Source organism: Ranitomeya variabilis, chromosome 5 (genome assembly GCF_051348905.1).
Source record: "Ranitomeya variabilis isolate aRanVar5 chromosome 5, aRanVar5.hap1, whole genome shotgun sequence".
In the NCBI taxonomy this organism is placed as follows: domain Eukaryota; kingdom Metazoa; phylum Chordata; class Amphibia; order Anura; family Dendrobatidae; genus Ranitomeya; species Ranitomeya variabilis.
In genome coordinates, this window is record NC_135236.1 from 671,220,899 (window position 1) to 671,242,806 (window position 21,908).

The 21,908-nt window shown below is 43.3% G+C and overlaps 1 protein-coding gene across 1 annotated transcript; it reads left to right on the plus strand.

The window, feature by feature from the left end:
• Positions 1-565: 565 nt before the first annotated feature.
• Positions 566-21,802, plus strand: FAM180A (family with sequence similarity 180 member A). Its single transcript, XM_077266761.1, has 3 exons — positions 566-845; positions 12,978-13,078; positions 19,764-21,802. The coding sequence occupies exons 1-3, from the start codon at positions 770-772 to the stop codon at positions 20,109-20,111; spliced, it is 525 nt and encodes a 174-aa protein (XP_077122876.1). The 5' UTR covers positions 566-769; the 3' UTR covers positions 20,112-21,802.
• Positions 21,803-21,908: the final 106 nt, after the last annotated feature.

Genomic DNA, 21,908 nt, shown 5'->3' on the forward strand with positions numbered 1-21,908 from the left:
ATGGTGTATAATGTCAAATGACTATTATTTGGTACATGGCAATGGATCCCATACACTGGGCAAGGAGTATCACATTGGTTCACCAAATTGTCTTCCACTATACCACCAGGGATAACACATACTAGATACCATGGAGACCATTAACATTATGTATATTGTATAATATGAAATTAGTATGATTTGGCACAGGAAACTCGGAAAAGAATATAGTATTGGGCAAATTATGTTCCACTATACCACCAGGGATAAAATGGAGTGGGGACAGCATATGGTGGTAGATCACTGGGCACAGTATATACCACTAGCCCACCAGGGGACACCGCAGTATATACCACTAGCCCACCAGGGGACACCACAGTATATACTAGTAGCCCACCAGGGGACACCACAGTATATACTAGAACTCAGGTATACGATTGATCATAAGGGAGTGGGAACAAGTACAAGATACTTAGGCCCCACTGACCACCAGGGACATTGGGCATTATTTCCTATGAGGCCCTGGTCCGGTTTTCCAGGGGAGGGTATATTTTGGGGGGGATATTTGGGATGATGTCTGGGATCCTCAGGCGGTGGAGATTTCACGTGCTGCATTCCTGACTCATTCCAGATGTATGAAAGGAAAAAAAAAAATCTGCTCCAGTCATAAGACAAGTACAAGGAGCTTCAGAGACCCCAGAAGCCGACTACTGGAAAGAGGAGCTGCGCCCAGGAGGACAGGGGAGAAGCCTCAGCCCAAAAAGCTGCCCAGGTTATACCAGCGCGGGTCATGTTCATCCAGTTCTGCCTGCTGCTGCTGCTCTACAACTATGTAGATGCCAACTTCACCAGCAAGTGGCACCGAGGTGAGAGGGCGCGGGGTGTATGCAGGTTCCCATTCACTGACAGGTTTTCGCTTTTCCTGCTTGCTATGTCATAGAAAGCTCTATGCGTATTCGTTACTGTACTTGCAGTCCTATGTAAATCCACCAATGTTATCTGTGCCAAACTGCAAACGCAGAACCGCACAACAAACTCAGCCCTGCTACATCGTCCTTTGTGTTTAATGCATTGCCGTATAATCCAATCGTAGTGGGAATTCGACATATTTTTTTTTTCTAGATGTAGCAGAGCTGAGTTTGTAAAATGCTACAGAACTGATGTTAAATGGTCACCTCTGATTTGTTTCTTTTCCTTAGAATTGCAGAATAAACTTACCACTGTTACATATATTAGTACAAAGTGACTGATTCAGCTCTGCTACATCTGCTCATACTGAGCTTGCTGCTTCATGAACCACAATGCCAAAGCTGTCGGGGGGGCAGAAATATCTTAGTTAGATGGTAATTATTCATTAGTCCAAGGGAACCTAAAATTATATTAGACATGTAACTTCTGGTGCTCAATGACAAAGTTGGCTCTGCTACACCTGTTCATACTGGACCTCCTGGTTCATGTACACAGTGTCAAAGTTGCTTTTTTCTTTTTTTGCTGGGCGCAGTAATGTCTTAGACAGATGCTAATTATCCATTAAACCAAAGGAACCCAAAATAATATTAGACGGGTAACTTCTGGTTCTCAGTGACAAAGTCAGCTCTGCTGCATCTGCTCATACTGAGCCTCCTGGTTCATAAATAACAATGCCAGACCTGCTTTTTTTCTGCTGGATGCAGTAATGTCTTATGCATTAGACCAAGGAAACCCAAAATAATAGACAGGTGACTTTTGGTTCTCAATGACAAAGTCAGCTCTGCTACATCTGCTCATACTGCACCTCCTGGTTCATGAACACAATGCCAGAGCTGCTTTTTAGATTTTAATTATCCATTAGACCAAGAAACTCCAGAATTATATTAGACAGGTAGCTTCTGGTGCTCAATGACAAAGTCGACCCTGCTACATCTGTTCATACTGGACCTCCTGGTTCATGAACACAGTGTCAGAGCAGCTTTTTTCTTTTTTTTGCTGGGCGCTGTTAGGTCTTAGACAGATGTTAATTATCCATTAAACCAAGGGAACCCAAAATAATATGAGATGGATAACTTCTGGTGCTCAGTGACGAAGTCGGCTCTGCTACATCTGCTCATACTGTGCCTCCTGGTTCATGAACACAATGCCAGAGCTGCTTTTTAGATGTTAATTATCCATTAGACCAAGGAAACTCAGGGTTATATTAGACAGGTGACTTCTGGTGCTCAATGACAAAGTCGGCACTGCTGCATCTGCTCATCCTGCGCCTCCTGGTTCATGAACACAATCTCAGAGCTGCTTTTTTTTTTTAGCTGGGTGCAGTAATCTTCTGTCCATTAGACCAACGAAATCTCAAAATAATGTTAGACAGGTGACTGTTGGTGCTCAATGACAAAGTCGGCTCTGCTACATCCAACAACAAAAAAAAACACCCGATCCCAACGGATTCACTTTGCACCTTTTTCTCATTTCCAGGCAGGCGTCAGCTGGAATGTCGGGTTCATATAACTCACATCTAGCGCTGACATAAACTTGTGGCCGACGTCTATAATTAGTTTTACAGAGAGAATAAGAAGCGAATCCATAGATCTGACAACCATCAAAAGAATTTTGGGATAATTTTTTTTTTTCATTTTCATTTTATGAAGCTTTTTATAGGAAACCCTAATCTGTTGACAGATATGGTGTAGATTAGGGTTTAGCTTTAGGACGTCTCTTTTTGGAGGACTCCATACATTACACAGAAACTGTAAAGGTGTAATACCTGACTCTACCTGCGGAGGCACTGTGGGAAAGTTGAGCACTTTCTGCCAGGTTCCTCTGCCGATCACTGCTGATCGCTGGATTTTTTGTGATGATCTTTTGCAAAGTTTATGAGAAAGTTACTGATTTTTTTTAAATACATTTTGTTTACATAAAAATGCCCGATCCCTTTAAGTAAAATCCATCGATGTCACACATTTAGTGCGTTCAATCAAGGCCATCTAACTGGCAGCCGTGCAAGTCTTCACGCCGCCCCTCGCTTCCACGAGCGTCTGCACATGACGTCACTACATTCACAGGATCGGGGCTGGAAATGTTTATGTATGTATGTAAGAAGTATGCAGGAAAAATCTGGACTCCAAGACTAGAAGAAAATGAGATTGTCCATCTCCATCATATCTTCTATATCCACTAATTCCTTAATATTTTCTTCTACCACTTTCCTGATTAGGAGCAACAAAACCTCTGCAAAGACATGATCAAATTCTGACTACCTGCTGTCACCACTAGAGGGCGCTCACTGCAGACTGATTGTGCTCTTAAGCTCCCTCTAGTGGCGCCTACAGGAATACAGAATGTTATCATTTATGTCTCCCCATCATACACATCCCAGTGATTGGCATACAGGGGGGAAAATAAGTATTTGATACACTGCCGATTTTGCAAGTTTTCCCACCTACAAAGAATGGAGAGGGCTGTGATTTTTTGTCGTAGGTACACTTCACCTGTGAGAGACAGAATCTAAAAATAAAATCCAGAAAATCACATTGTAGGATTTTTACATAATTAATTTGAATTTTATTGTATGAAATAAGTATTTGATACAATAGAAAAACAGAACTTAATAATTGGACTAGAAACCTTTCTTTGCAATTACAGAGGTCAGACGTTTCCTGTAGTTCTTAACCAGGTTTGCACACACAGCAGCAGGGATATTGGCCCCCTCCTCCATACAGATCTTCTCCAGATCTTTCAGGTTTCGGGGCTGACGTTGGTCAACATTGAGTTTCAGCTCCCTCCAAAGATTTTCTATGGGGTTGAGCTCTTGAGGCTCCAGGACCTTGAAATGCTTCTTACGGAGCCACTCCTTAGTTGCCCTGGCTGTGTGTTTCTGGTCATTGTCATGCTGGAAGACCCATCCACGACCCTTCTTCAATGCTCTTACTGAGGGAAAAAGTTTGTTGGTCAAAATACATGACCCCATCCATCCTCCCTTCAATAGTTGTCTTGTCCCCTTTGCAGATAGGCACCCCAAAGTATGATGTTTCCTCCACCATGCTTCACGGTTGGGATGATGTTAATGAGATTGTACTCATCTTTCTTCTTTCTCCAAACACGGCGAGTGGAGTTGATACCAAAAAGTTCTACTTTGATCACATCTGACCACATGACCTACTCCCATGCTTCCTCTGGATCATCCAGATAGTCATTGGCGAACTTCAAATGGGCCTGGACATGTGCTGGTGTGAGCAGGAGGATCTTGTGTGTCCTGCAGGATTTTACTCCATGACAGTGTATTGTGTTACTAACGGTAATGTTTGAGACTGTGGTCCCAGCTTTCTTCAGGTCATTGACCAGGTCCTCCCGTGTAGTTCTGTGCTGATTCCTGCCCTTTGTCAGAATCATCCTTACCCCACGAGGCGAGATCTTGCATGGAGCCCCAGACTGAGGAAGATTTACAGTCTTGTGTTTCTTCCATTTTCTAATAATTGTGCCAACAGTTGTTGCCTTCTCACCAAGCTGCTTGCCTATTGCCCTGAAGTCCATCCCAGCCTTGTGCAGGTCTACAATTTTGTCCCCGGTGTCCTTAGACAGCTGTTTGGTCTTGGCCATGGTGGAGAGGTTGGAGTGTGATTGAGTGTGTGGACAGTTGTCTTTTATACATTTAACGAGGTCAAACAGGAGCAATTAATCCAGGTAATGAGTGCAGAGTAGGAGGCTTCTTACAGAAGAACTATCAGGTCTATGAGAGACAGAATTCTCGCTGGTTGGTCGGTGATCAAATACTTATTTGATGCAATAAAATGCAAATTAATTATATAAAAATCCTACAATGTGATTTTCTGGATTTTATTTTTAGATTCTCTCTCTGACAGGTGAAGTGTACCTGCGATAAAAATTACAGCCTTCTCCATTCTTTGTAGGTGGGAAAATGGTCAGAGGATCAAATACTTATTTCCCCCACTGTATATACAGCATCTTCATCATACACATATAAGACACATACAATGCTCATAATGTCTACCCTGACTCCAGGTACGGTCAGATCAGTCCTTACCACAACCATGTAAATGAGCACAATAAGTACTGGCGTTGCGGAGAACAAGTTATTGTTGAGAAATCGTGAAGAACCTAATAAGGTCTCATAAGGTTTCGCGTGGCAGAGATTTTCCAGCTCTAAATTTGTTTCAAAGCTTCCTCTACAATCCAGAATTTATCTGCAGTTTCTTCCAACCTTCGTGTTTTTCTCTCTTTGACTTCAGAATTGTGTTTTTACGGTATGGGGAGATGTCCTAGAACATCAGGAATCTTCTACAGGACATTTAATGTCTTAGACTTGGGCTTGAGATGCAGAAGTCATTTGAGGACAACCCTACTGGGAGTGTTAGTGGAACACATAGGGCTTTGTTAGTTCATTTTTTTGCTGTTTTTGACAACATTGGGGGTCATACACATAGGATTGGGCTCCTACTCATATTTACATGGCTATAACTATGTGCACCATAAAGAACTATTCCTAAACTCCAGTCCTTACACCCATTGAAAGGTTTTTCAGACGTTTCAAAAGATGGAACTTGATGCAGCACAACTGGGAACTAAGTAAAAAAAGAGCATTAAGGACTTACGTACAGTACATGGCCTTGAAGAAAACTGGTTTGATCCTTAAGCATAGAAGAACTGTGTGGCTCTTGAGTTTTGGAGAAGAGTGGCATGACTCTAAAACCCTTGAAGAAAAATGGTGAGATCTTCGAGCCTTGAAGAAGAATGGTGCGATTCAGACTTTAAGAAGAGTGGCGTGACACCTGAATTTTGAAGGACAATCGTGTGAGCCTTGTAAAAAAATGGTATGGAACTCGAACCTTGAATAAAAATGTGCGGCAACCCTCGATCCTTGAAGAACACTAGTCTGAACCCTGAGCTTGCAAGTAGACTCTTGAGTGGCGTGGTCCTCAAGTGTTAAAGAAGAGTGGTGTGAACCTCAAGCTTTGAAGAATAATGGTGGAGCTCTCAGACATTGAATAAAAGTGGCGTGACCTTTGGGCCTTGAAAACGTCAACAGTGGCGTGACCCACCAACCTTGACTTAAAGTGATGTTGCCTTGAATCCTTGAAGGGAAAAGTGGTGTAACTCTCATACAATGAAATATAAAACAATCCTCTGATGGGGCTGCTCCTTACCACAGTAATCTTCCATTATCCTATAACAGCAAGATGTTATGTATGGTATGCTAAGCTTTGATAAAGAGTAGAATAGCATGGTCCTTAAATCTTGAAGGAAAGTGATTTGGGTCCAAATCCTTGAAGAAGAACAAAAAAGTAGTGCAGTCCTCAAACCTAGAAGATAGAAAGAATTGTTTGACCCCTCGAGCTTTGACGAGAAAATTGAAAAAGTGGTGTAACCTTTGAGACTGAGAAGTTTTTTATGTGATGAAGTAAGAAGGGAAAGGTGGTGTGACCCATGAGCCTTGAAAAAGAGAAAGTAGTGTATTCCAGCTCTCGAGTCTTGGAAAGAAAAGAAGTGGTGTGAACTTTTAGCCTAGAAGAAGAAGAGAGTGGTGGGACCTTCACGTCTTATTGAAGAACCTTTAGACGATGAAGAAAAGAAGAACATTGTGAACCCTCAAGGAACTTGAGGCCAACTGGAGTAAATTACCTTTTCACACACCCCATAGTGGCTGCAAAAGTTGCTTGGTCGCAGTTGTAACTTGAAGTTTTGAGTCATGATGCAAAAGCTAGAAGAGGTCTTCTACCCAATAACCTATGACTTTGCCTGGACCACACATATGATTTACATCTCATTTTATAGTATTTTTTGCTATTTTGACATGGGTTCATCTATTTGATTACTAGTGACATGCTGTCATCACACCATTCTTCCCTCAACTTGAAGTACCACCACCAGATCGCGTGCTAGGAGGTCTATAGGCCACCAAGACTGTTGGGTCAGATTGCGATTACTATCTTGGCAGCCCTTCTAGTTACACCATCGCCATAGCGGACATATATTACGAGGAAATGCATATGTCCTTTTGATAAATTGTGTGTCTCTACCACATGTGCTGTATACAGATGTGGACTCTGATACAATCCAAACGTCACAGTTATCGTTATTGCTACCGGTCACAACAACCTGTAGTAAAACGCATTGACGTGCAGATGTTATGTGACTCCATTCCTGGCACATCGGACAAAACTACCGCAGGTGTCCATATGGATCGTGTTCCCTCCAGACTTGTGAAGTCTTCTGATCAAAGGCTCAGTACAACGGCAGATTTATGTAATGGGCCATGAGGACCGTGGCCCATGTCAACCCAGATGCTGGGCACATGTGCTGACCTGCCCAACATGCACGGGATTAAACTGCTGACTTTGTGACGTAGATCTTCCTGGCAAAACACATATGGGTCAATTATTCCACAACTATAACCACCAACATGTTTTACTGGTGACAGGGCATGCTGGTAGGCAGAGTCTTGAAACAGATGGCAAACCCAAGGTCAGAGATCACAGCCACCCATAATGAGAAGGGCTTGGCTTCTCCGAAGTAGAATGACAACTGCAGTAATCTTCAAGCTATAGTTCCAAAGCTTTTAGGAAACTACAACTCCCTACAATAAGGTAGAGGGTTAGAGGTGTGCCTTCTACAGGGCCAGCCCTATGAAGGTTGCTAATTGGATGGGTGTTTTAGAAGTAAACTTTTTGCTGTCACATTATGATAGGGGTTACATGCAGTCTCTACTAGAGGCAGCTCACTGCTTACAGAGTTCAATGCCCCCTGCCTGTAAAAATCCATGTGAAGTGAGCTCCCCCTAGTGATGGCTGTATGCAGGGAATATAATATTTTCCATATATTGTGCAAATTGATGTGGCAGGAATTTGGTGGCAAAGTGAAGTAAAAACGCTGTTAATCAATTTATTCATTGGTCTGGTGCTCAGGAAAATCAGAAAGTCAGACCTATTTACTCTTACATATTCATAATACTACGGAATATACCGGGAAATGCGGACCCTTTGATCAACATGTGGCTTTGATTATCAGGGGCAACGTTCAAAGAGAGCTAAGCTGCAGTGTATTAAATACAGAGCCGCATCAAAGACCCTTATAATGGAGGAGCGTGGAGGTCAGCACTAAATAAAGCATAACCCCTGTAATATGACAGCCGTAGCAATCACATACACAGAAGGCAAGATCACTGCCTATGAAAAGTTCTGTAACTTTCTTATACAGTATGTGTTTTAATTACTTCTAGTTTTCAAAATCTCTCTGCTTGCTGCCAATGGATAACTAAACCCCGAGGTTGAAACTGTAATATTTCTCACAGTGTTGGAGTTGTAACAATTGTATCCGGTCTGGAAACTTCAGCAGCTCAAGTCAGTGTCCTGTGCTTAAAGTTTGCTACAAAGTATCACAAATGTGCACAAGGAAGACAAAATCGGCCTTTATATGTCCCCAAGATCTTCAGCAGAAGGAGAATTTAATAATTTATATGATTGGGCGATTTACGTGCCCATGGCGGTACCCAAAGGTAGTAAACATTGGGTAACATTATAGGTGTCATTGCATTTTGACTTACCAGGGTTTGGGTTATAACAGTTCAGGTAGATTGTAAGGAGGGTAAAACTATTAAAAAAAAACTATTAAAAAAGACTTATATGCAAGGGGAACTTTTCGATCAGTGAATGTGGTCTTGTGTTATGACCCCAATGGCAGAGGGTCTCTGCAATAAATACCAAGTCTGCAAACACAAAAAAACAGCTCATAGGGCAGTGGTAAAAGGGGCTGACCGTATAGCTAATCCTAGCACCACAAATAGCAGCAGCCGGGGAACGTGCCTACATTGGTTCTAGACGTCTCACGCCAGCCGGAGAACTAACTAACCCTAGAAGGGAAAAGATAGACCTTTCTTGCCTCCAGAGAAAAGACCCCAAAAGTTGGATACAAGCCCCCAACAAATAATAACGGTGAGGTAAGAAGAAAAGACAAACGTAAGAATGAACTAGGTATTTAGCAAAGAGAGGCCCACTGACTAATAGCAGAATATAGTAAGATGACTTATACGGTCAGCAAAAACCCTATAAAAAATATCCACGCTGGATATTCAAGAACCCCCCGAACCGTCTAACGGCCCGGGGGGAGAATACCAGCCCCCTAGAGCTTCCAGCAAAATCAGGAATCACATTTAGTACAAGCTGAACAAAAAATAAGAGCCATACAAATAACCAAAAAACAAGGAAGCAGGACTTAGCTTAATTTTGCATGAACCAGGACCACCAGACAGGAGCAAACAGAAAGGACTGATTACAACGATGCCAGGCACCAGACTAAGAATTCAGGAAGTTCATATAGCAACACCCCTGGACTAACGACCCAGGTGGGTGCCAAACTAGGGAAAGACAATCTCAGAGTCATACCACTAGTGACCACAAGAGGGAGCCAAAAAAGTCTAATTCACAACAGTCTTGATGCAGTGGAGTGCCATCCAAAACTAAAGTCTAAGGATAGAGCAACCTTGGTTCAGTTCTGCACCTTTATCCAGTGCACTAGGTGTACAGCAGTAACATCTTTTTATTGGGACACCAAAAGTACATTTCCCAACTTTAGAAAGTACTCTTTGTCCCCTATAGAGAGGAGGGATGATCATTTACTGCCCACTCCTTTTGTGCCACCGCTTTTTTATTTAATGTGGACATAGTCCAAGGTGCATGTGCTACCCAGGCAACTCTGGATGGGCAGCAAGATGCCACCGTCGATCCGACTGCTGATTGATGGACTTGAGTACTTTGGCATGAAAGAGGAAAAGGGACCTAGACAATTAAGAATGAAGAGTAGACCACACAACACAGCAGCCAGAAGACCAAGAACCCCTCACATCCTGATGATTGGTTGCAACAGAGGGGAGCAAGCTCCAAAGGACAGGATTCAATGATATTGGGTCTTGAACTTCTGGTTGGTTGCCTCCTGAATCTTACCCCTTCTTAGGTTGGTATAAAGACATAGGGTGAATAATGGAATCTTTGCCCAATTCGTGTAGCTGTGCCCCCTGGTGTTCTGTATGATGCCCCATTACAGGAGGTGCCTTCACATTGTTGGCATGATCCTGTTCCCTGGGTGAAGCTGTTAGATACCTGAGTAACTCCAAACTGGGAATCTGGCAGGACAAACCCAAGACAATGACCTGAAATGAACCGGAAAACACAAGAAGTACACTGCTGATGAGGTGAGAGGGGGCGTTGAGATGTACGGCACTCATGGGGTCTGGGCAAACAGAGGTTAATAACAGGCCAGCTGGACTTTATCCATGGAATCGTGTGGGGAGACCCCTGGCAGGCAGCGTACAATGACCCCATTTAGCTGCATCTCCACCCAGTAACACACTGACCGGCTTCTTTCAGGACGTGGTCGTGCCCGTGGTCGTGCCAGGATCCACAAATGTATTTATAACACACTGGCACCAGTCACATCTCTGGGCGAGGTTTGGAAATGTGACATTTGCTCGCTGACTCACACCTTCTTTTTATGGACTCTTGTAGTAATTTTAGGATTGCCATTTATAGGTTAGTGAATCGGCAACTTTTTACAGCAAAAAGGCCACTCCTGACATCATAAAGGGGGACCCCTACTCAAGACTCCCATCTATGAGCCAAAGTACCGGACAGATGCAAAGACTCATCCTGAGCTGGAGGACTCAGCGAAATATGTAGACTATGGTCTGCGATTAATGTGAATGGGCACAGTGTAATACCACATTTCTCCAGCAGTGGCCGCTGTTAGGAAAACAGACAGTAGCCTGCAGCCTCTCTTAGTGATTGCAGCTGATCAGGCTTACAGTTGGCTGATTCACATTGTCTCAAGGGATAGAAGGGACTAGATGGGACTATCCCTTTAATTATCACTGTCCTGTCCATTATAGAAGATGATCAGAATGACGGAAAGGAGAATGTTCATTTATCATTAGAGAATAATTATCAATCAATCATACACAGTAGGCTCCGTAGAGCTGACAGTGCCGTAGACCCTCGTACAGCGGACGCCCGCACGTCCTCAGGGCTCCGCACACCGCACACTCCATTACACAGTGTATACACACTAGTGTCCAAGATACACAGCACTGACACCGCCCGCTCCAGCCCCGACACATTCCAGGACCCTCGCCAGGACCCCGCTGTATGGAGGCAGCTTGTGATACATTGATATAACTCCATAGAACGCCTATAAAAGGGATACATATTATTCTATATAGTGATTTAGAGCATGCTGGTATAACCTGGGCATCTCCTGTATATAATTATATATGTACAGCTGGTATAACCTGGGCATCTCCTGTATATAATTATATATGTACAGCTGGTATAGCCTGGGCATCTCCTGTATATAATTATATATGTACAGCTGCTATAACCTGGGTATCTCCTGTATATAACTATACATGTACAGCTGGTATAACCTGAGCATCTCCTGTATATAATTATATATGTACAGCTGGTATAACCTGGGCATCTCCTGTATATAGTTATATATGTACAGCCGGTATAACCTGGGCATCTCCTGTATATAATTATATATGTACAGCTGGTATAACCTGGGCATCTCCGGTATATATTTATATATGTACAGCTGGTATAACCTGAGCATCTCCTGTATATAATTATATATGTACAGCTGGTATAACCTGGGCATCTCCTGTATATAGTTATATATGTACAGCTGGTATAACCTGGGTATCACCTGTATATAATTCTATATGTACAGCTGGTGTAACCTGGGTATCTCCTGTATATAATTATATATGTACAGCTGGTATAACCTGGGCATCTCCTGTATTATATATATACAGCTGGTATAACCTGGGTATCTCCTGTATATAATTATACATGTACAGCTGGTATAACCTGGGTATCCTCTGTATATAAATATATATGTACAGCTGGTATAACCTGGGCATCTCCTGTATATAGTTATATATGTATAGCTGGTATAACCTGGACATCTCCTGTATATAATTATATATGTACAGCTGGTATAACCTGGGCATCTCCTGTATATAATCATATATGTACAGCTGGTATAACCTGGGCATCTCCTGTATTATATATGTACAGCTGGTATAACCTGGGCATCTCCTGCATATAATTATATATGTACAGCCGGTATAACCTGGGCATCTCCTGTATATAATTATATATGTACAGCTGGTATAACCTGGGCATCTCCTGTATTATATATGTACAGCTGGTATAACCTGGGCATCTCCTGCATATAATTATATATGTACAGCCGGTATAACCTGGGCATCTCTTGTATATAATTATATATGTACAGCTGGTATAACCTGGGCATCTCCTGTATATAGTTATATATGTATAGCTGGTATAACCTGGACATCTCCTGTATATAATTATATATGCACAGCTGGTATAACCTGGGCATCTCTTGTATATAATTATATATGTACAGCTGGTATAACCTGGGCATCTCCTGTATATAATTATGTATGTACAGCTGATATAACCTGGGCATCTCCTGTATATAATTATATATGTACAGCTGGTATAACCTGGGCATCTCTTGTATATGATAAATGTACATGTGGTATAACCTGGGTATCTCCTGTATATAATTATATATGTACAGCTGGTATAACCTGGGTATGTCCTGTATATAGTTATATATGTACAGCTGGTATAACCTGGGCATCTCCTGTATATAATTATATATGTACAACTGGTATAACCTGGGTATCTCCTGTATATAATTATATATGTACAGCCGGTATAACCTGGGCATCTCCTGTATATGATATATGTACAGCTGGTATAACCTGGGTATCTCCTGTATATAATTATATATGTACAGTTGGTATAACCTGGGCATCTCCTGTATATGATATATGTACAGCTGGTATAACCTGGGTATCTCCTGTATATAATTATACATGTACAAACGGTATGAGTTGTATATAGAGGTATGTGTTTGGCTGGTATAACTTGAGTATAGGCGCCAGGAACAATATATACACTGTACAACCTGTTCTTTTGTACCCGCAGCTGTGTTTTTTCCATCCGCCCATCGTGTGCGTCGCTCTTCGGCAGAGTTCCTGGACCCCGTTTTTCAGATGTCGCTGCCGGAGGTGGAGCTGCTCTATGAGGTCAGTGGAAAATCTATAGAATCTTTCCAGGATGGGCCGATGGCAGGGAATGTCCTATTGCTGGGGCAGCGTGGGCTGATCGGGCTCAGAGGACGACCTTCTCCGAGGAGATGCTGCCGTTTACATTATATATGTAGTACAGCGCCCACCAGGATGGTCACTCAGCTTTCCCAGACACCTGATGGGTAAATCTGTCTGTGTGGTGAGATAGCAGCATAGTGCATAAGTGGCCATATATGACAAACCAGGCCAGGTAATGTGCCAGAAATGAGAACAGTCCCGCCCATATGGATAAAAACGTCACTATTTTATTTTAGCAGCATTTTTAAAAATTAGAATACAAGATCCATATAAAAAGTGTTTCATAAAAAAATCAATACATTATTAACGTGTTTGGGACATGCACTTGTTACTTTGCACGATTTGCCTTCCGTAGCCGGCACTGCGTTGTCTATTGCTGACTGCAGAATGAGTTAACTAAGAATCTGTCAGTGATCTCATTCTGATGGGCTGACAGGTGAGTTTGCAGCTCTTTAGTCTATTTTTTTCTGAGCTCTTCTCCTCTGCTTTATGATCACAGACTATTAATATAACGTTACGATTAAGACCTGTGTGTCGAAAAGCATCAACTTTCATCTCCCTCTGCTATCATGAAATTTTAATGAATTTAAAATAAAAATCTGATATTTTAGGAAGTCATCAGCTTTTGGTAAATTTTGAAGACGTGAATCACCGGAACCACTATCAGTACATGAATACATCTCCAAAACTACCATCACTACATAAATACATCACCATTGCCATCATCAGTACAGGAATACAACACCAGAACCACCATCAGTACAGGAATACATCTCCAAAACTACCATCACTACATAAATACATCACCAGAACCACCATCAGTACAGGAATACAACACCAGAACCACCATCAGTACAGGAATACATCACCAGAACCACCATCAGTACAGGAATACAACACCAGAACCACCATCAGTACAGGAATACATCACCAGAACCACCATCAGTACAGGAATACAACACCAGAACCACCATCAGTACAGGAATACAACACCAGAACCACCATCAGTACAGGAATACAACACCAGAACCACCATCAGTACAGGAATACAACACCAGAACCACCATCAGTACAGGAATACATCGACAAGCTTAGTACAGCTGTAATGCTGGTGGGTGTGGATCCACTATGCCACAGGCCGGGCTTACCTAGGAAGGGGGTGACTAATTGTCTATTGGGTCTTCACTAGGACTTGTGATGGTAAGGATAGGCTGGGTTGCTGTGGACCATACAGCAACCGCAGTACTGATGAGACGTAGTCGAGATCACAAACATTTACCTCCAGGTGCCTTATAGGTGACATCTTCATAAAATTGGAGACGTTATCTTTCTTTTCTTCTCCATCTTGTCCAGATGTCATGATGATTTTTCATAATCAACAGCTCATCTCTACAGACTTCTTCAGTCTTCTGCAGCACATTCCGACGCACTGCCCTTAAAAATAAATGCCATTATAATGTCCCTGAATAGAATTATCTGCCCTACGGTACACTGTGCCCCCGAATAATGGTGCCTCACTCTGCTCCCTTCACAAATATGACCACCACACTGTCCTATTGTACATGGCCACCACACTGTCCTCTCCTATACAATATAACCTCCACACTGTCCGCCCTTATTATCTGTAACAACCACTGTCCGCCCTTATTATCTATAACAACCACACTGTCGCTATCTTAACCCCTTTCTGACATTGGACGTACTATCCCGTCGAGGTGGGGTGGGCCCGTATGACCACCGACGGGATAGTACGTCCAGCGCGATCGGCCGCGTTCACGGGGGGAGCGCGGCCGATCGCGGCCGGGTGTCAGCTGACTACCGCAGCTGACATCCGACACTATGTGCCAGGAGCGGTCACGGACCACCCCCGGCACATTAACCCCGGGACACTGCGATCAAAGATGATCGCAGTGTTCCGGCGGTATAGGGAAGCATCGCACAGGGAGGGGGCTCCCTGCGTGCTTCCCCGAGACCCCCGGAGCAACGCGATGTGATCGCGTTGCTCCGAGGGTCTCTTACCTCCTCCTCCCTGCAGCAGGCCCGGATCCAAGATGGCCACGGCATCCGGGTCCTGCAGGGAGGTGGCTTCACTGCGCCTGCTTAGAGCAGGCACCGGGAAGCCTCCAGGAGCTGTGCACGTCAGATCGCCGATCTGACACAGTGCACAGCAAAGTGTCAGATCGGCGATCTTACACTATAACATCATGCCTTCCCCCTGGGGCAATGTTAGAGTGTAAAAAAAAATAATAATAATTCCAAAAAAAATGCAAAAAAAAAAAAATATATATTGTTCCTATAAATACATTTCTTTATCTAAATCATAAAAAAAACAATAAAAGTACACATATTTAGTATCGCCGCGTCAGTAGCGACCCGACCTATAAAACTGTCCCACTAGTTAACCCCTTCAGTGGACACCGTAAAAAAAAAAAGAGGCAAAAACAACGCTTTATTATCATACCGCCAAATAAAAAGTGGAATAACACGCGATCAAAAAAACGGATATAAATAACCATGGTACCGCTGAAAACGTCATCTTGTCCCGCAAAAAACGAGCTGCCATACAGCATCATCAAAGGAAAAATAAAAAAGTTATAGTCCTGAGAATAAAGCGATGCAAAAATAATTATTTTTTCTATAAAATAGTTTTTATCGTATAAAAGCACCAAAACATTAAAAAATGATATAAATGAGGTATCGCTGTAATCGTACTGACCCGAAGAATAAAACTGCTTTATCAATTTTACCAAATGTGGAACGGTATAAACGCCTCCCCCAAAAGAAATTCATGAATAGCTGGTTTTTGGTAATTCTGCCTCACAAAAATCGGAATAAAAAGCGATTAAAAATGTCACGTGCCCGAAAATGTTACAAATAAAAACGTCAACTCATCCCGCAAAAAACAAGACCTCACATGACTCTGTGGACCAAAATATGGAAAAATTATAGCTCTCAAAATGTGGTAACGCAAAAAATATTTTTTGCAATAAAAAGCGTCTTTCAGTGTGTGACGGCTGCCAATCATAAAAATCCGCTAAATAACCCGCTATAAAAGTAAATCAAACCCCCCTTCATCACCCCCTTAGTTAGCGAAAAATTAAAACATTTTAAAAAATTTATTTCCATTTTCCCATTAGGGTTAGGGTTAGGGTTGGGGCTACAGTTAGGGTTGGGGCTAAAGTTAGGGTTAGAGTTTGGATTACATTTACGGTTGGGAATAGGGTTGGGATTAGGGGTGTGTCTGGGTTAGGGGTGTGGTTAGGGTTACCATTGGGATTAGGATTAGGGGTGTGTTTGGATTAGTGTTTCAGTTATAATTGGGGGTTTCCACTGTTTAGGCACATCAGGGGCTCTCCAAATGCGACATGGCGTCCCATCTCAATTCCAGCCAATTCTGCGTTGAAAAAGTAAAACAGTGCTCCTTCCCTTCCGAGCTCTCCCGTGCGCCCAAACAGGGGTTTACCCCAACATATGGGGTATCGTCGTACTCGGGACAAATTGGACAACAACTTTCAGGGTCCAATTTCTTCTCTTACCCTTGGGAAAATAAAAAATTGGGGGCGAAAAGATCATTTTTGTGAAAAAATATATTTTATTTTTACGGCTCTGCATTATAAACTTCTGTGAATCACTTAATGGGTCAAAGTGCTCACCACACATCTAGATAAGTTCCTTAGGGGGTCTACTTTCCAAAATGGTGTCACTTGTGGGGGGTTTCAATGTTTAGGCACATCAGGGGCTCTGCAAACGCAACATGGCGTCCCATCTCAATTCCAGTCAATTTTGCATTGAAAAGTCAAACGGCGCTCCTTCGCTTCCGAGCTCTGTCATGCGCCCAAACAGTGGTTTACCCCCACATATGGGGTATCAGCGTACTCAGCACAAATTGTACAACAACTTTTGGGGTCCATTTTCTCCTGTTACCCTTGGTAAAATAAAACAAATTGGAGCTGAAGTAAATTTTTTGTGAAAAAAAGTTAAATGTTCATTTTTATTTAAACATTCCAAAAATTCCTGTGAAACACCTGAAGGGTTAATAAACTCCTTGAGGCCATGTTCACACAGTGCATTTTTTACCGCGGAACCGCAGCGGTTTTGCCGCTGCGGTTCCGCAGCTTTTTTCCATGCAGGGTACAGTACAATACGTAGCACTTAAATACATGGCACTGAAATACGTGATACGTGGCACTTAAATACGTGGCACTGAAATACGTGGCACTTAAATACGTGGCACTGAAATACGTGGCACTGAAATACGTGGCACTGAAATACGTGGCACTTAAATACGTGGCACTGAAATACGTGGCACTTAGGCTATGTTCACATTTGCGTTGTGCGCCGCAGTGTCGGCGCCGCAACACACAACGCAAACAAAAACGCAGCAAAACGCATGCACAACACTGCGTTTTGCGCCGCATGCGTCCTTTTTTTTATTGATTTTGGACGCAGCAAAAATGCAACTTGCTGCGTCCTCTGCGCCCGGATGCGTGCGCTGCAGTGACACATGCGGCGCAAAACGCAAGTGCGACGCATGTCCATGCGCCCCCATGTTAAATATAGGGGCGCATGACGCATGCGGCGACGCTGCGGCGCCCGACGCAGCGGCGCAGACCGCAAATGTGAACGTAGACTTAAATAGCTGGATAGAGCTGGATCCGCGGGCTGTGATCTGGCCTACGCTCAGCACTCTGCGGAGCGCTGTCATTCAAAACACGTCCACTCATTTTGGTGTTTAGTCCCAAAATGGAGGATGGAAGAAGAAAAGGGTTGGACAAGGAAATGACATCATTTCTTTTTTTTTTTCCCCCACTGCAGTTAAAGCTTTATTTGTGTCAAACACAGACAATCTGCAGAGAAAACTGCATAAAAAACCGCACTAAAAACCGCACCAAAAACCGCACCAAAAACACACCAAAAACCGCACCTGCGTTTTCTGCCAAGAGCTGCGGTTTTTAGTCCTGAAAAAAAAGGAGGGAAATCAGGAACGTGTGAACATACCCTGAATGTGGTTTTGAGCACCTTGAGGGGTGCAGTTTTTAGAATGGTGTCACACTTGGGTATTTTCTATCATATAATAAAAATGGTGTTGTAAAAATGAGAAATTGCTGGTCAACTTTTAACCCTTATAACTCCCTAACAAAAAAAATGTTGGTTCCAAAATTGTGCTGATGTAAAGTAGACATGTGGGAAATGTTACTTATTAAGTATTTTGTTTGACATATGTCTGTGATTTAAGGGCATAAAAATTCAAAGTTGGAAAATTGCGAAATTTTCAAAATTTTCACCAAATTTCCGTTATTTTCACAAATAAATGCAAGTTATATCGAAGAAATTTTACCACTATCATGAAGTACAATATGTCACGAGAAAACAGTGTCAGAATCGCTAAGATCTGTTGAAGCGTTCCAGAGTTATAACCTCATAAAGGGACAGTGGTCAGAATTGTAAAAATTGGCCCCGTCATTAACGTGCAAACCACCCTTGGGGGTAAAGGGGTTAAGCGTCAACCACCTTGCTGCCCCCTTTCTATTCTTCACACTGTCTTATTACAATGAGTCTCCCTTATACTGCCCTTTATACTGTGCACCCTCCTCAAACTCCCGCTCTGCATATTGTCCCTTCCTTGCTGTGCTCTCACGCTGTCCTCTCATACTGTTCCCTCTCTATACTGCTCCTTTAGACTAGCCAGTCTCTATACTGTGCCTCCTCACACTCACCCCCATACTGTCCCCTTGCACTCCGCCATATTGCCACCTCACTCTTTACTCCCCATACTTCCCATTACACTTCCCCCCATACTGGGTCCCCTTACACTGTTCACCCCGATACTGTCGCCTCACACTTCTCACCCCCATACTGTCCCCTTACACTCCACCATATTGTCACCTCACTCTTTACTCCCCATACTTCCTCTTACACTACCACCCCCCCATACTGGGTCCCCTTACACTGTTCACCCCGATACTGTCGCCTCACACTTCTCACCCCCATACTGTCCCCTTGCACTCTGCCATATTGTCACCTCACTCTTTACTCCCCATACTTCCCATTACACTTCCCCCCCATACTGGGTCCCCTTACACTGTTCACCCCGATACTGTCGCCTCACACTTCTCACCCCCATACTGTCCCCTTACACTCCACCATATTGTCACCTCACTCTTTACTCCCCATACTTCCTCTTACACTACCACCCCCCCATACTGGGTCCCCTTACACTGTTCACCCCGATACTGTCACCTCACACTTGTCACCCCCATACTGTCCTGTTACACTTCCCCCTACAATGCCCCTTCATACAATTCTCCCCCTTGTACTGTCCCATCACGCTTTTCTCCCCCATACTGTCTCTTCACACTTTTCTCCTCCATATGAAAAACAGCAGAATCTCGCTCTCAGAGGGTGGCAAAAGGCTGCCACATTAGGAAGCCGAACGACATGCCCTGCCAGCTGCACTAAGGGCAAATGCCCCACGTGCCCACCTAGATACCCCCATTGCGATAGATATTGAGAGTTGAGTAACTAAATATGAGATAGATATAGAAAGGTAGACATATCGATATATCTTTAAAAAATAAAATGAACTCTATCCTTCTTCTTCTAGTTCTTGTCTACTGGAGTCCGCATTGACCAGGATGACCGTCTGACTCTCCGGGACCCGGAGTTGTCTTCTCTAAGGAAGGCCTCCACCTTTGACGTTGTGTGCAATGATGTAATTCCAAAGTCGATATCTGAGATCCTCCGGTTGGGAGATAAATTATCTCATGTTCCTGGACCCCTAAAGGTTGATGACTTTGAGAGAACACTCCTGACCATGGCCTACGGGGCCCTGAAGACATCACAGACAGAAAACAGCCACCAGCAGAAGTTCTGGATGCAAAGCCTAACCAAGCTCTTCGTAGCCCTGAGGAGAGACTTGATGTTTCCATACAATAGGGGGAGTTATCGCTGAGTTGGGTGGAGGTCTTCACCATCCCCCACCAAGCCCTGCATGTTATCATACGCCCAACAGTATATCAGAGAATGTTATTTATTGTACCTAATGCAATGCAGATAGATCCACAGACTGCAGAGAAGTGTCCGAAATGGTCCGTGGTCACATCAATGACTGACATGACAACCACCGAAACCAGAGGCATCTAAAGGGATTAAACGACCCTGTACAATTACAGCACTGCATATGAAATGCCACCTGCTACCACTCTGGGAAGCCTGGGAACATCCCAAAATTTGGAAAAGAGACCCACCTCCAGAGCTGTATTCGCAGTTCTGCAGACTTCAGAAGAACATAACTTGTTTTGATGATTTTCATTCTGAAAAGTGTTATCTTTAGACCTGGTATTGTACAGATCTGACTAGCTTACAAAAACAACTACTGAAGTAGTGAGCGCAGCTCTGGAGTATAATATGGGATGTAACTGAGGATCAGTACAGGATCAGTAATGTATCTACATAGTGACTGCACCAGCAGAATAGTCAGTGCAGCTCTGGAGTATACAGTTGTGTTCAAAGTTTACATACCCCGGCAGAATTTTTGCTTTCTTGGCCTTTTATCAGAGAATATGAATGATGACACCAAAACATGGGCTGCATGGTCGAGTTGCCAGAAGAAAGTTATTACTGCGCAAATGCCACAAAGTATCTCACCTACAATACACAAAACAGCACATAAACAAGCCTCAAAACTTCTGGAACAAGGTAATTTGGAGTGATGAGACCAAAATTGAACTTTTTGGCCACAACCATAAACGTTACATTTGGAGAGAGGTCAACAAGGCCTATGATGAAAGGAACATCATTCCTACTGTAAAGCACAGAGGTGGATCACTGATGTTTTGGGGATGTGTGAGCTACAAAGGCACAGGAAACTTGGTCAAAGTTGAAAGAAAGATGAATGCAGTGCGTTATCAGAAAATACTGGAGGCAAATTTGCAATCATCAGCCCAGAAGCTGCGCATGGGACGTACTTGGACGTTCCAACATGACAACGATCCAAAACACGAGGCCAAGTCAACCTGTCATTGGCTACAGCAGAACAAAGTGAAGGTTCTGGAGTGGCCATCTCAGTCTACTGACCTCAATATCATTGAGCCACTCTGGGGAGATCTCAAGCGCACAGTTCATGCTAGACAGCCCAGGAATTTACAGGAACTGAAGGCTTTTTGTCAAGAAGAGTGGGCAGCTTTCCCATCTGAGAAAATAAAGACCCTCATCCACAACTACCACAAAAGACTTCAAGCTGTCATTGATGTTAGAGGGGGCAACACACGGTATTAAGAAATGGGGTATGTGAACTTTTGATCAGGGTCATTTGGATGTTTTGGGTTGTCATTATGATTTAAAAAGAGAAAACACAATAAATGGCTTCACCCAACCACTGACCATGAGTGGAGGAAAAGTTTTGGTGTTATCATTCACATTCTCTGAAAAAAGGCCAAGAAATCAAAAATTCTGCCGGGGTGTGTAAACTTTTGAGCACAACTGTAACACGGTCTTGTTATTCGATGTCGTGAAACGCTGTCGATTTATGGAAACATCAGTCTCTTAACTCCGTGTGCTCCTCGGTCCCACTATTGCAGCACAGACGTGTGGCCCCGGCCTCATTCTGCATTGTTTTATGCCTTTAATAAATTGTTATAGGTGTTTCCGCCATCTTTTCTTGTGATCACAGGATTCCTTATCAGGTCGTCCAGGAGCAGAGCGTTCGCCATGTGGTGACTTATGTGCGGTGACATTGCAGTGTGACACT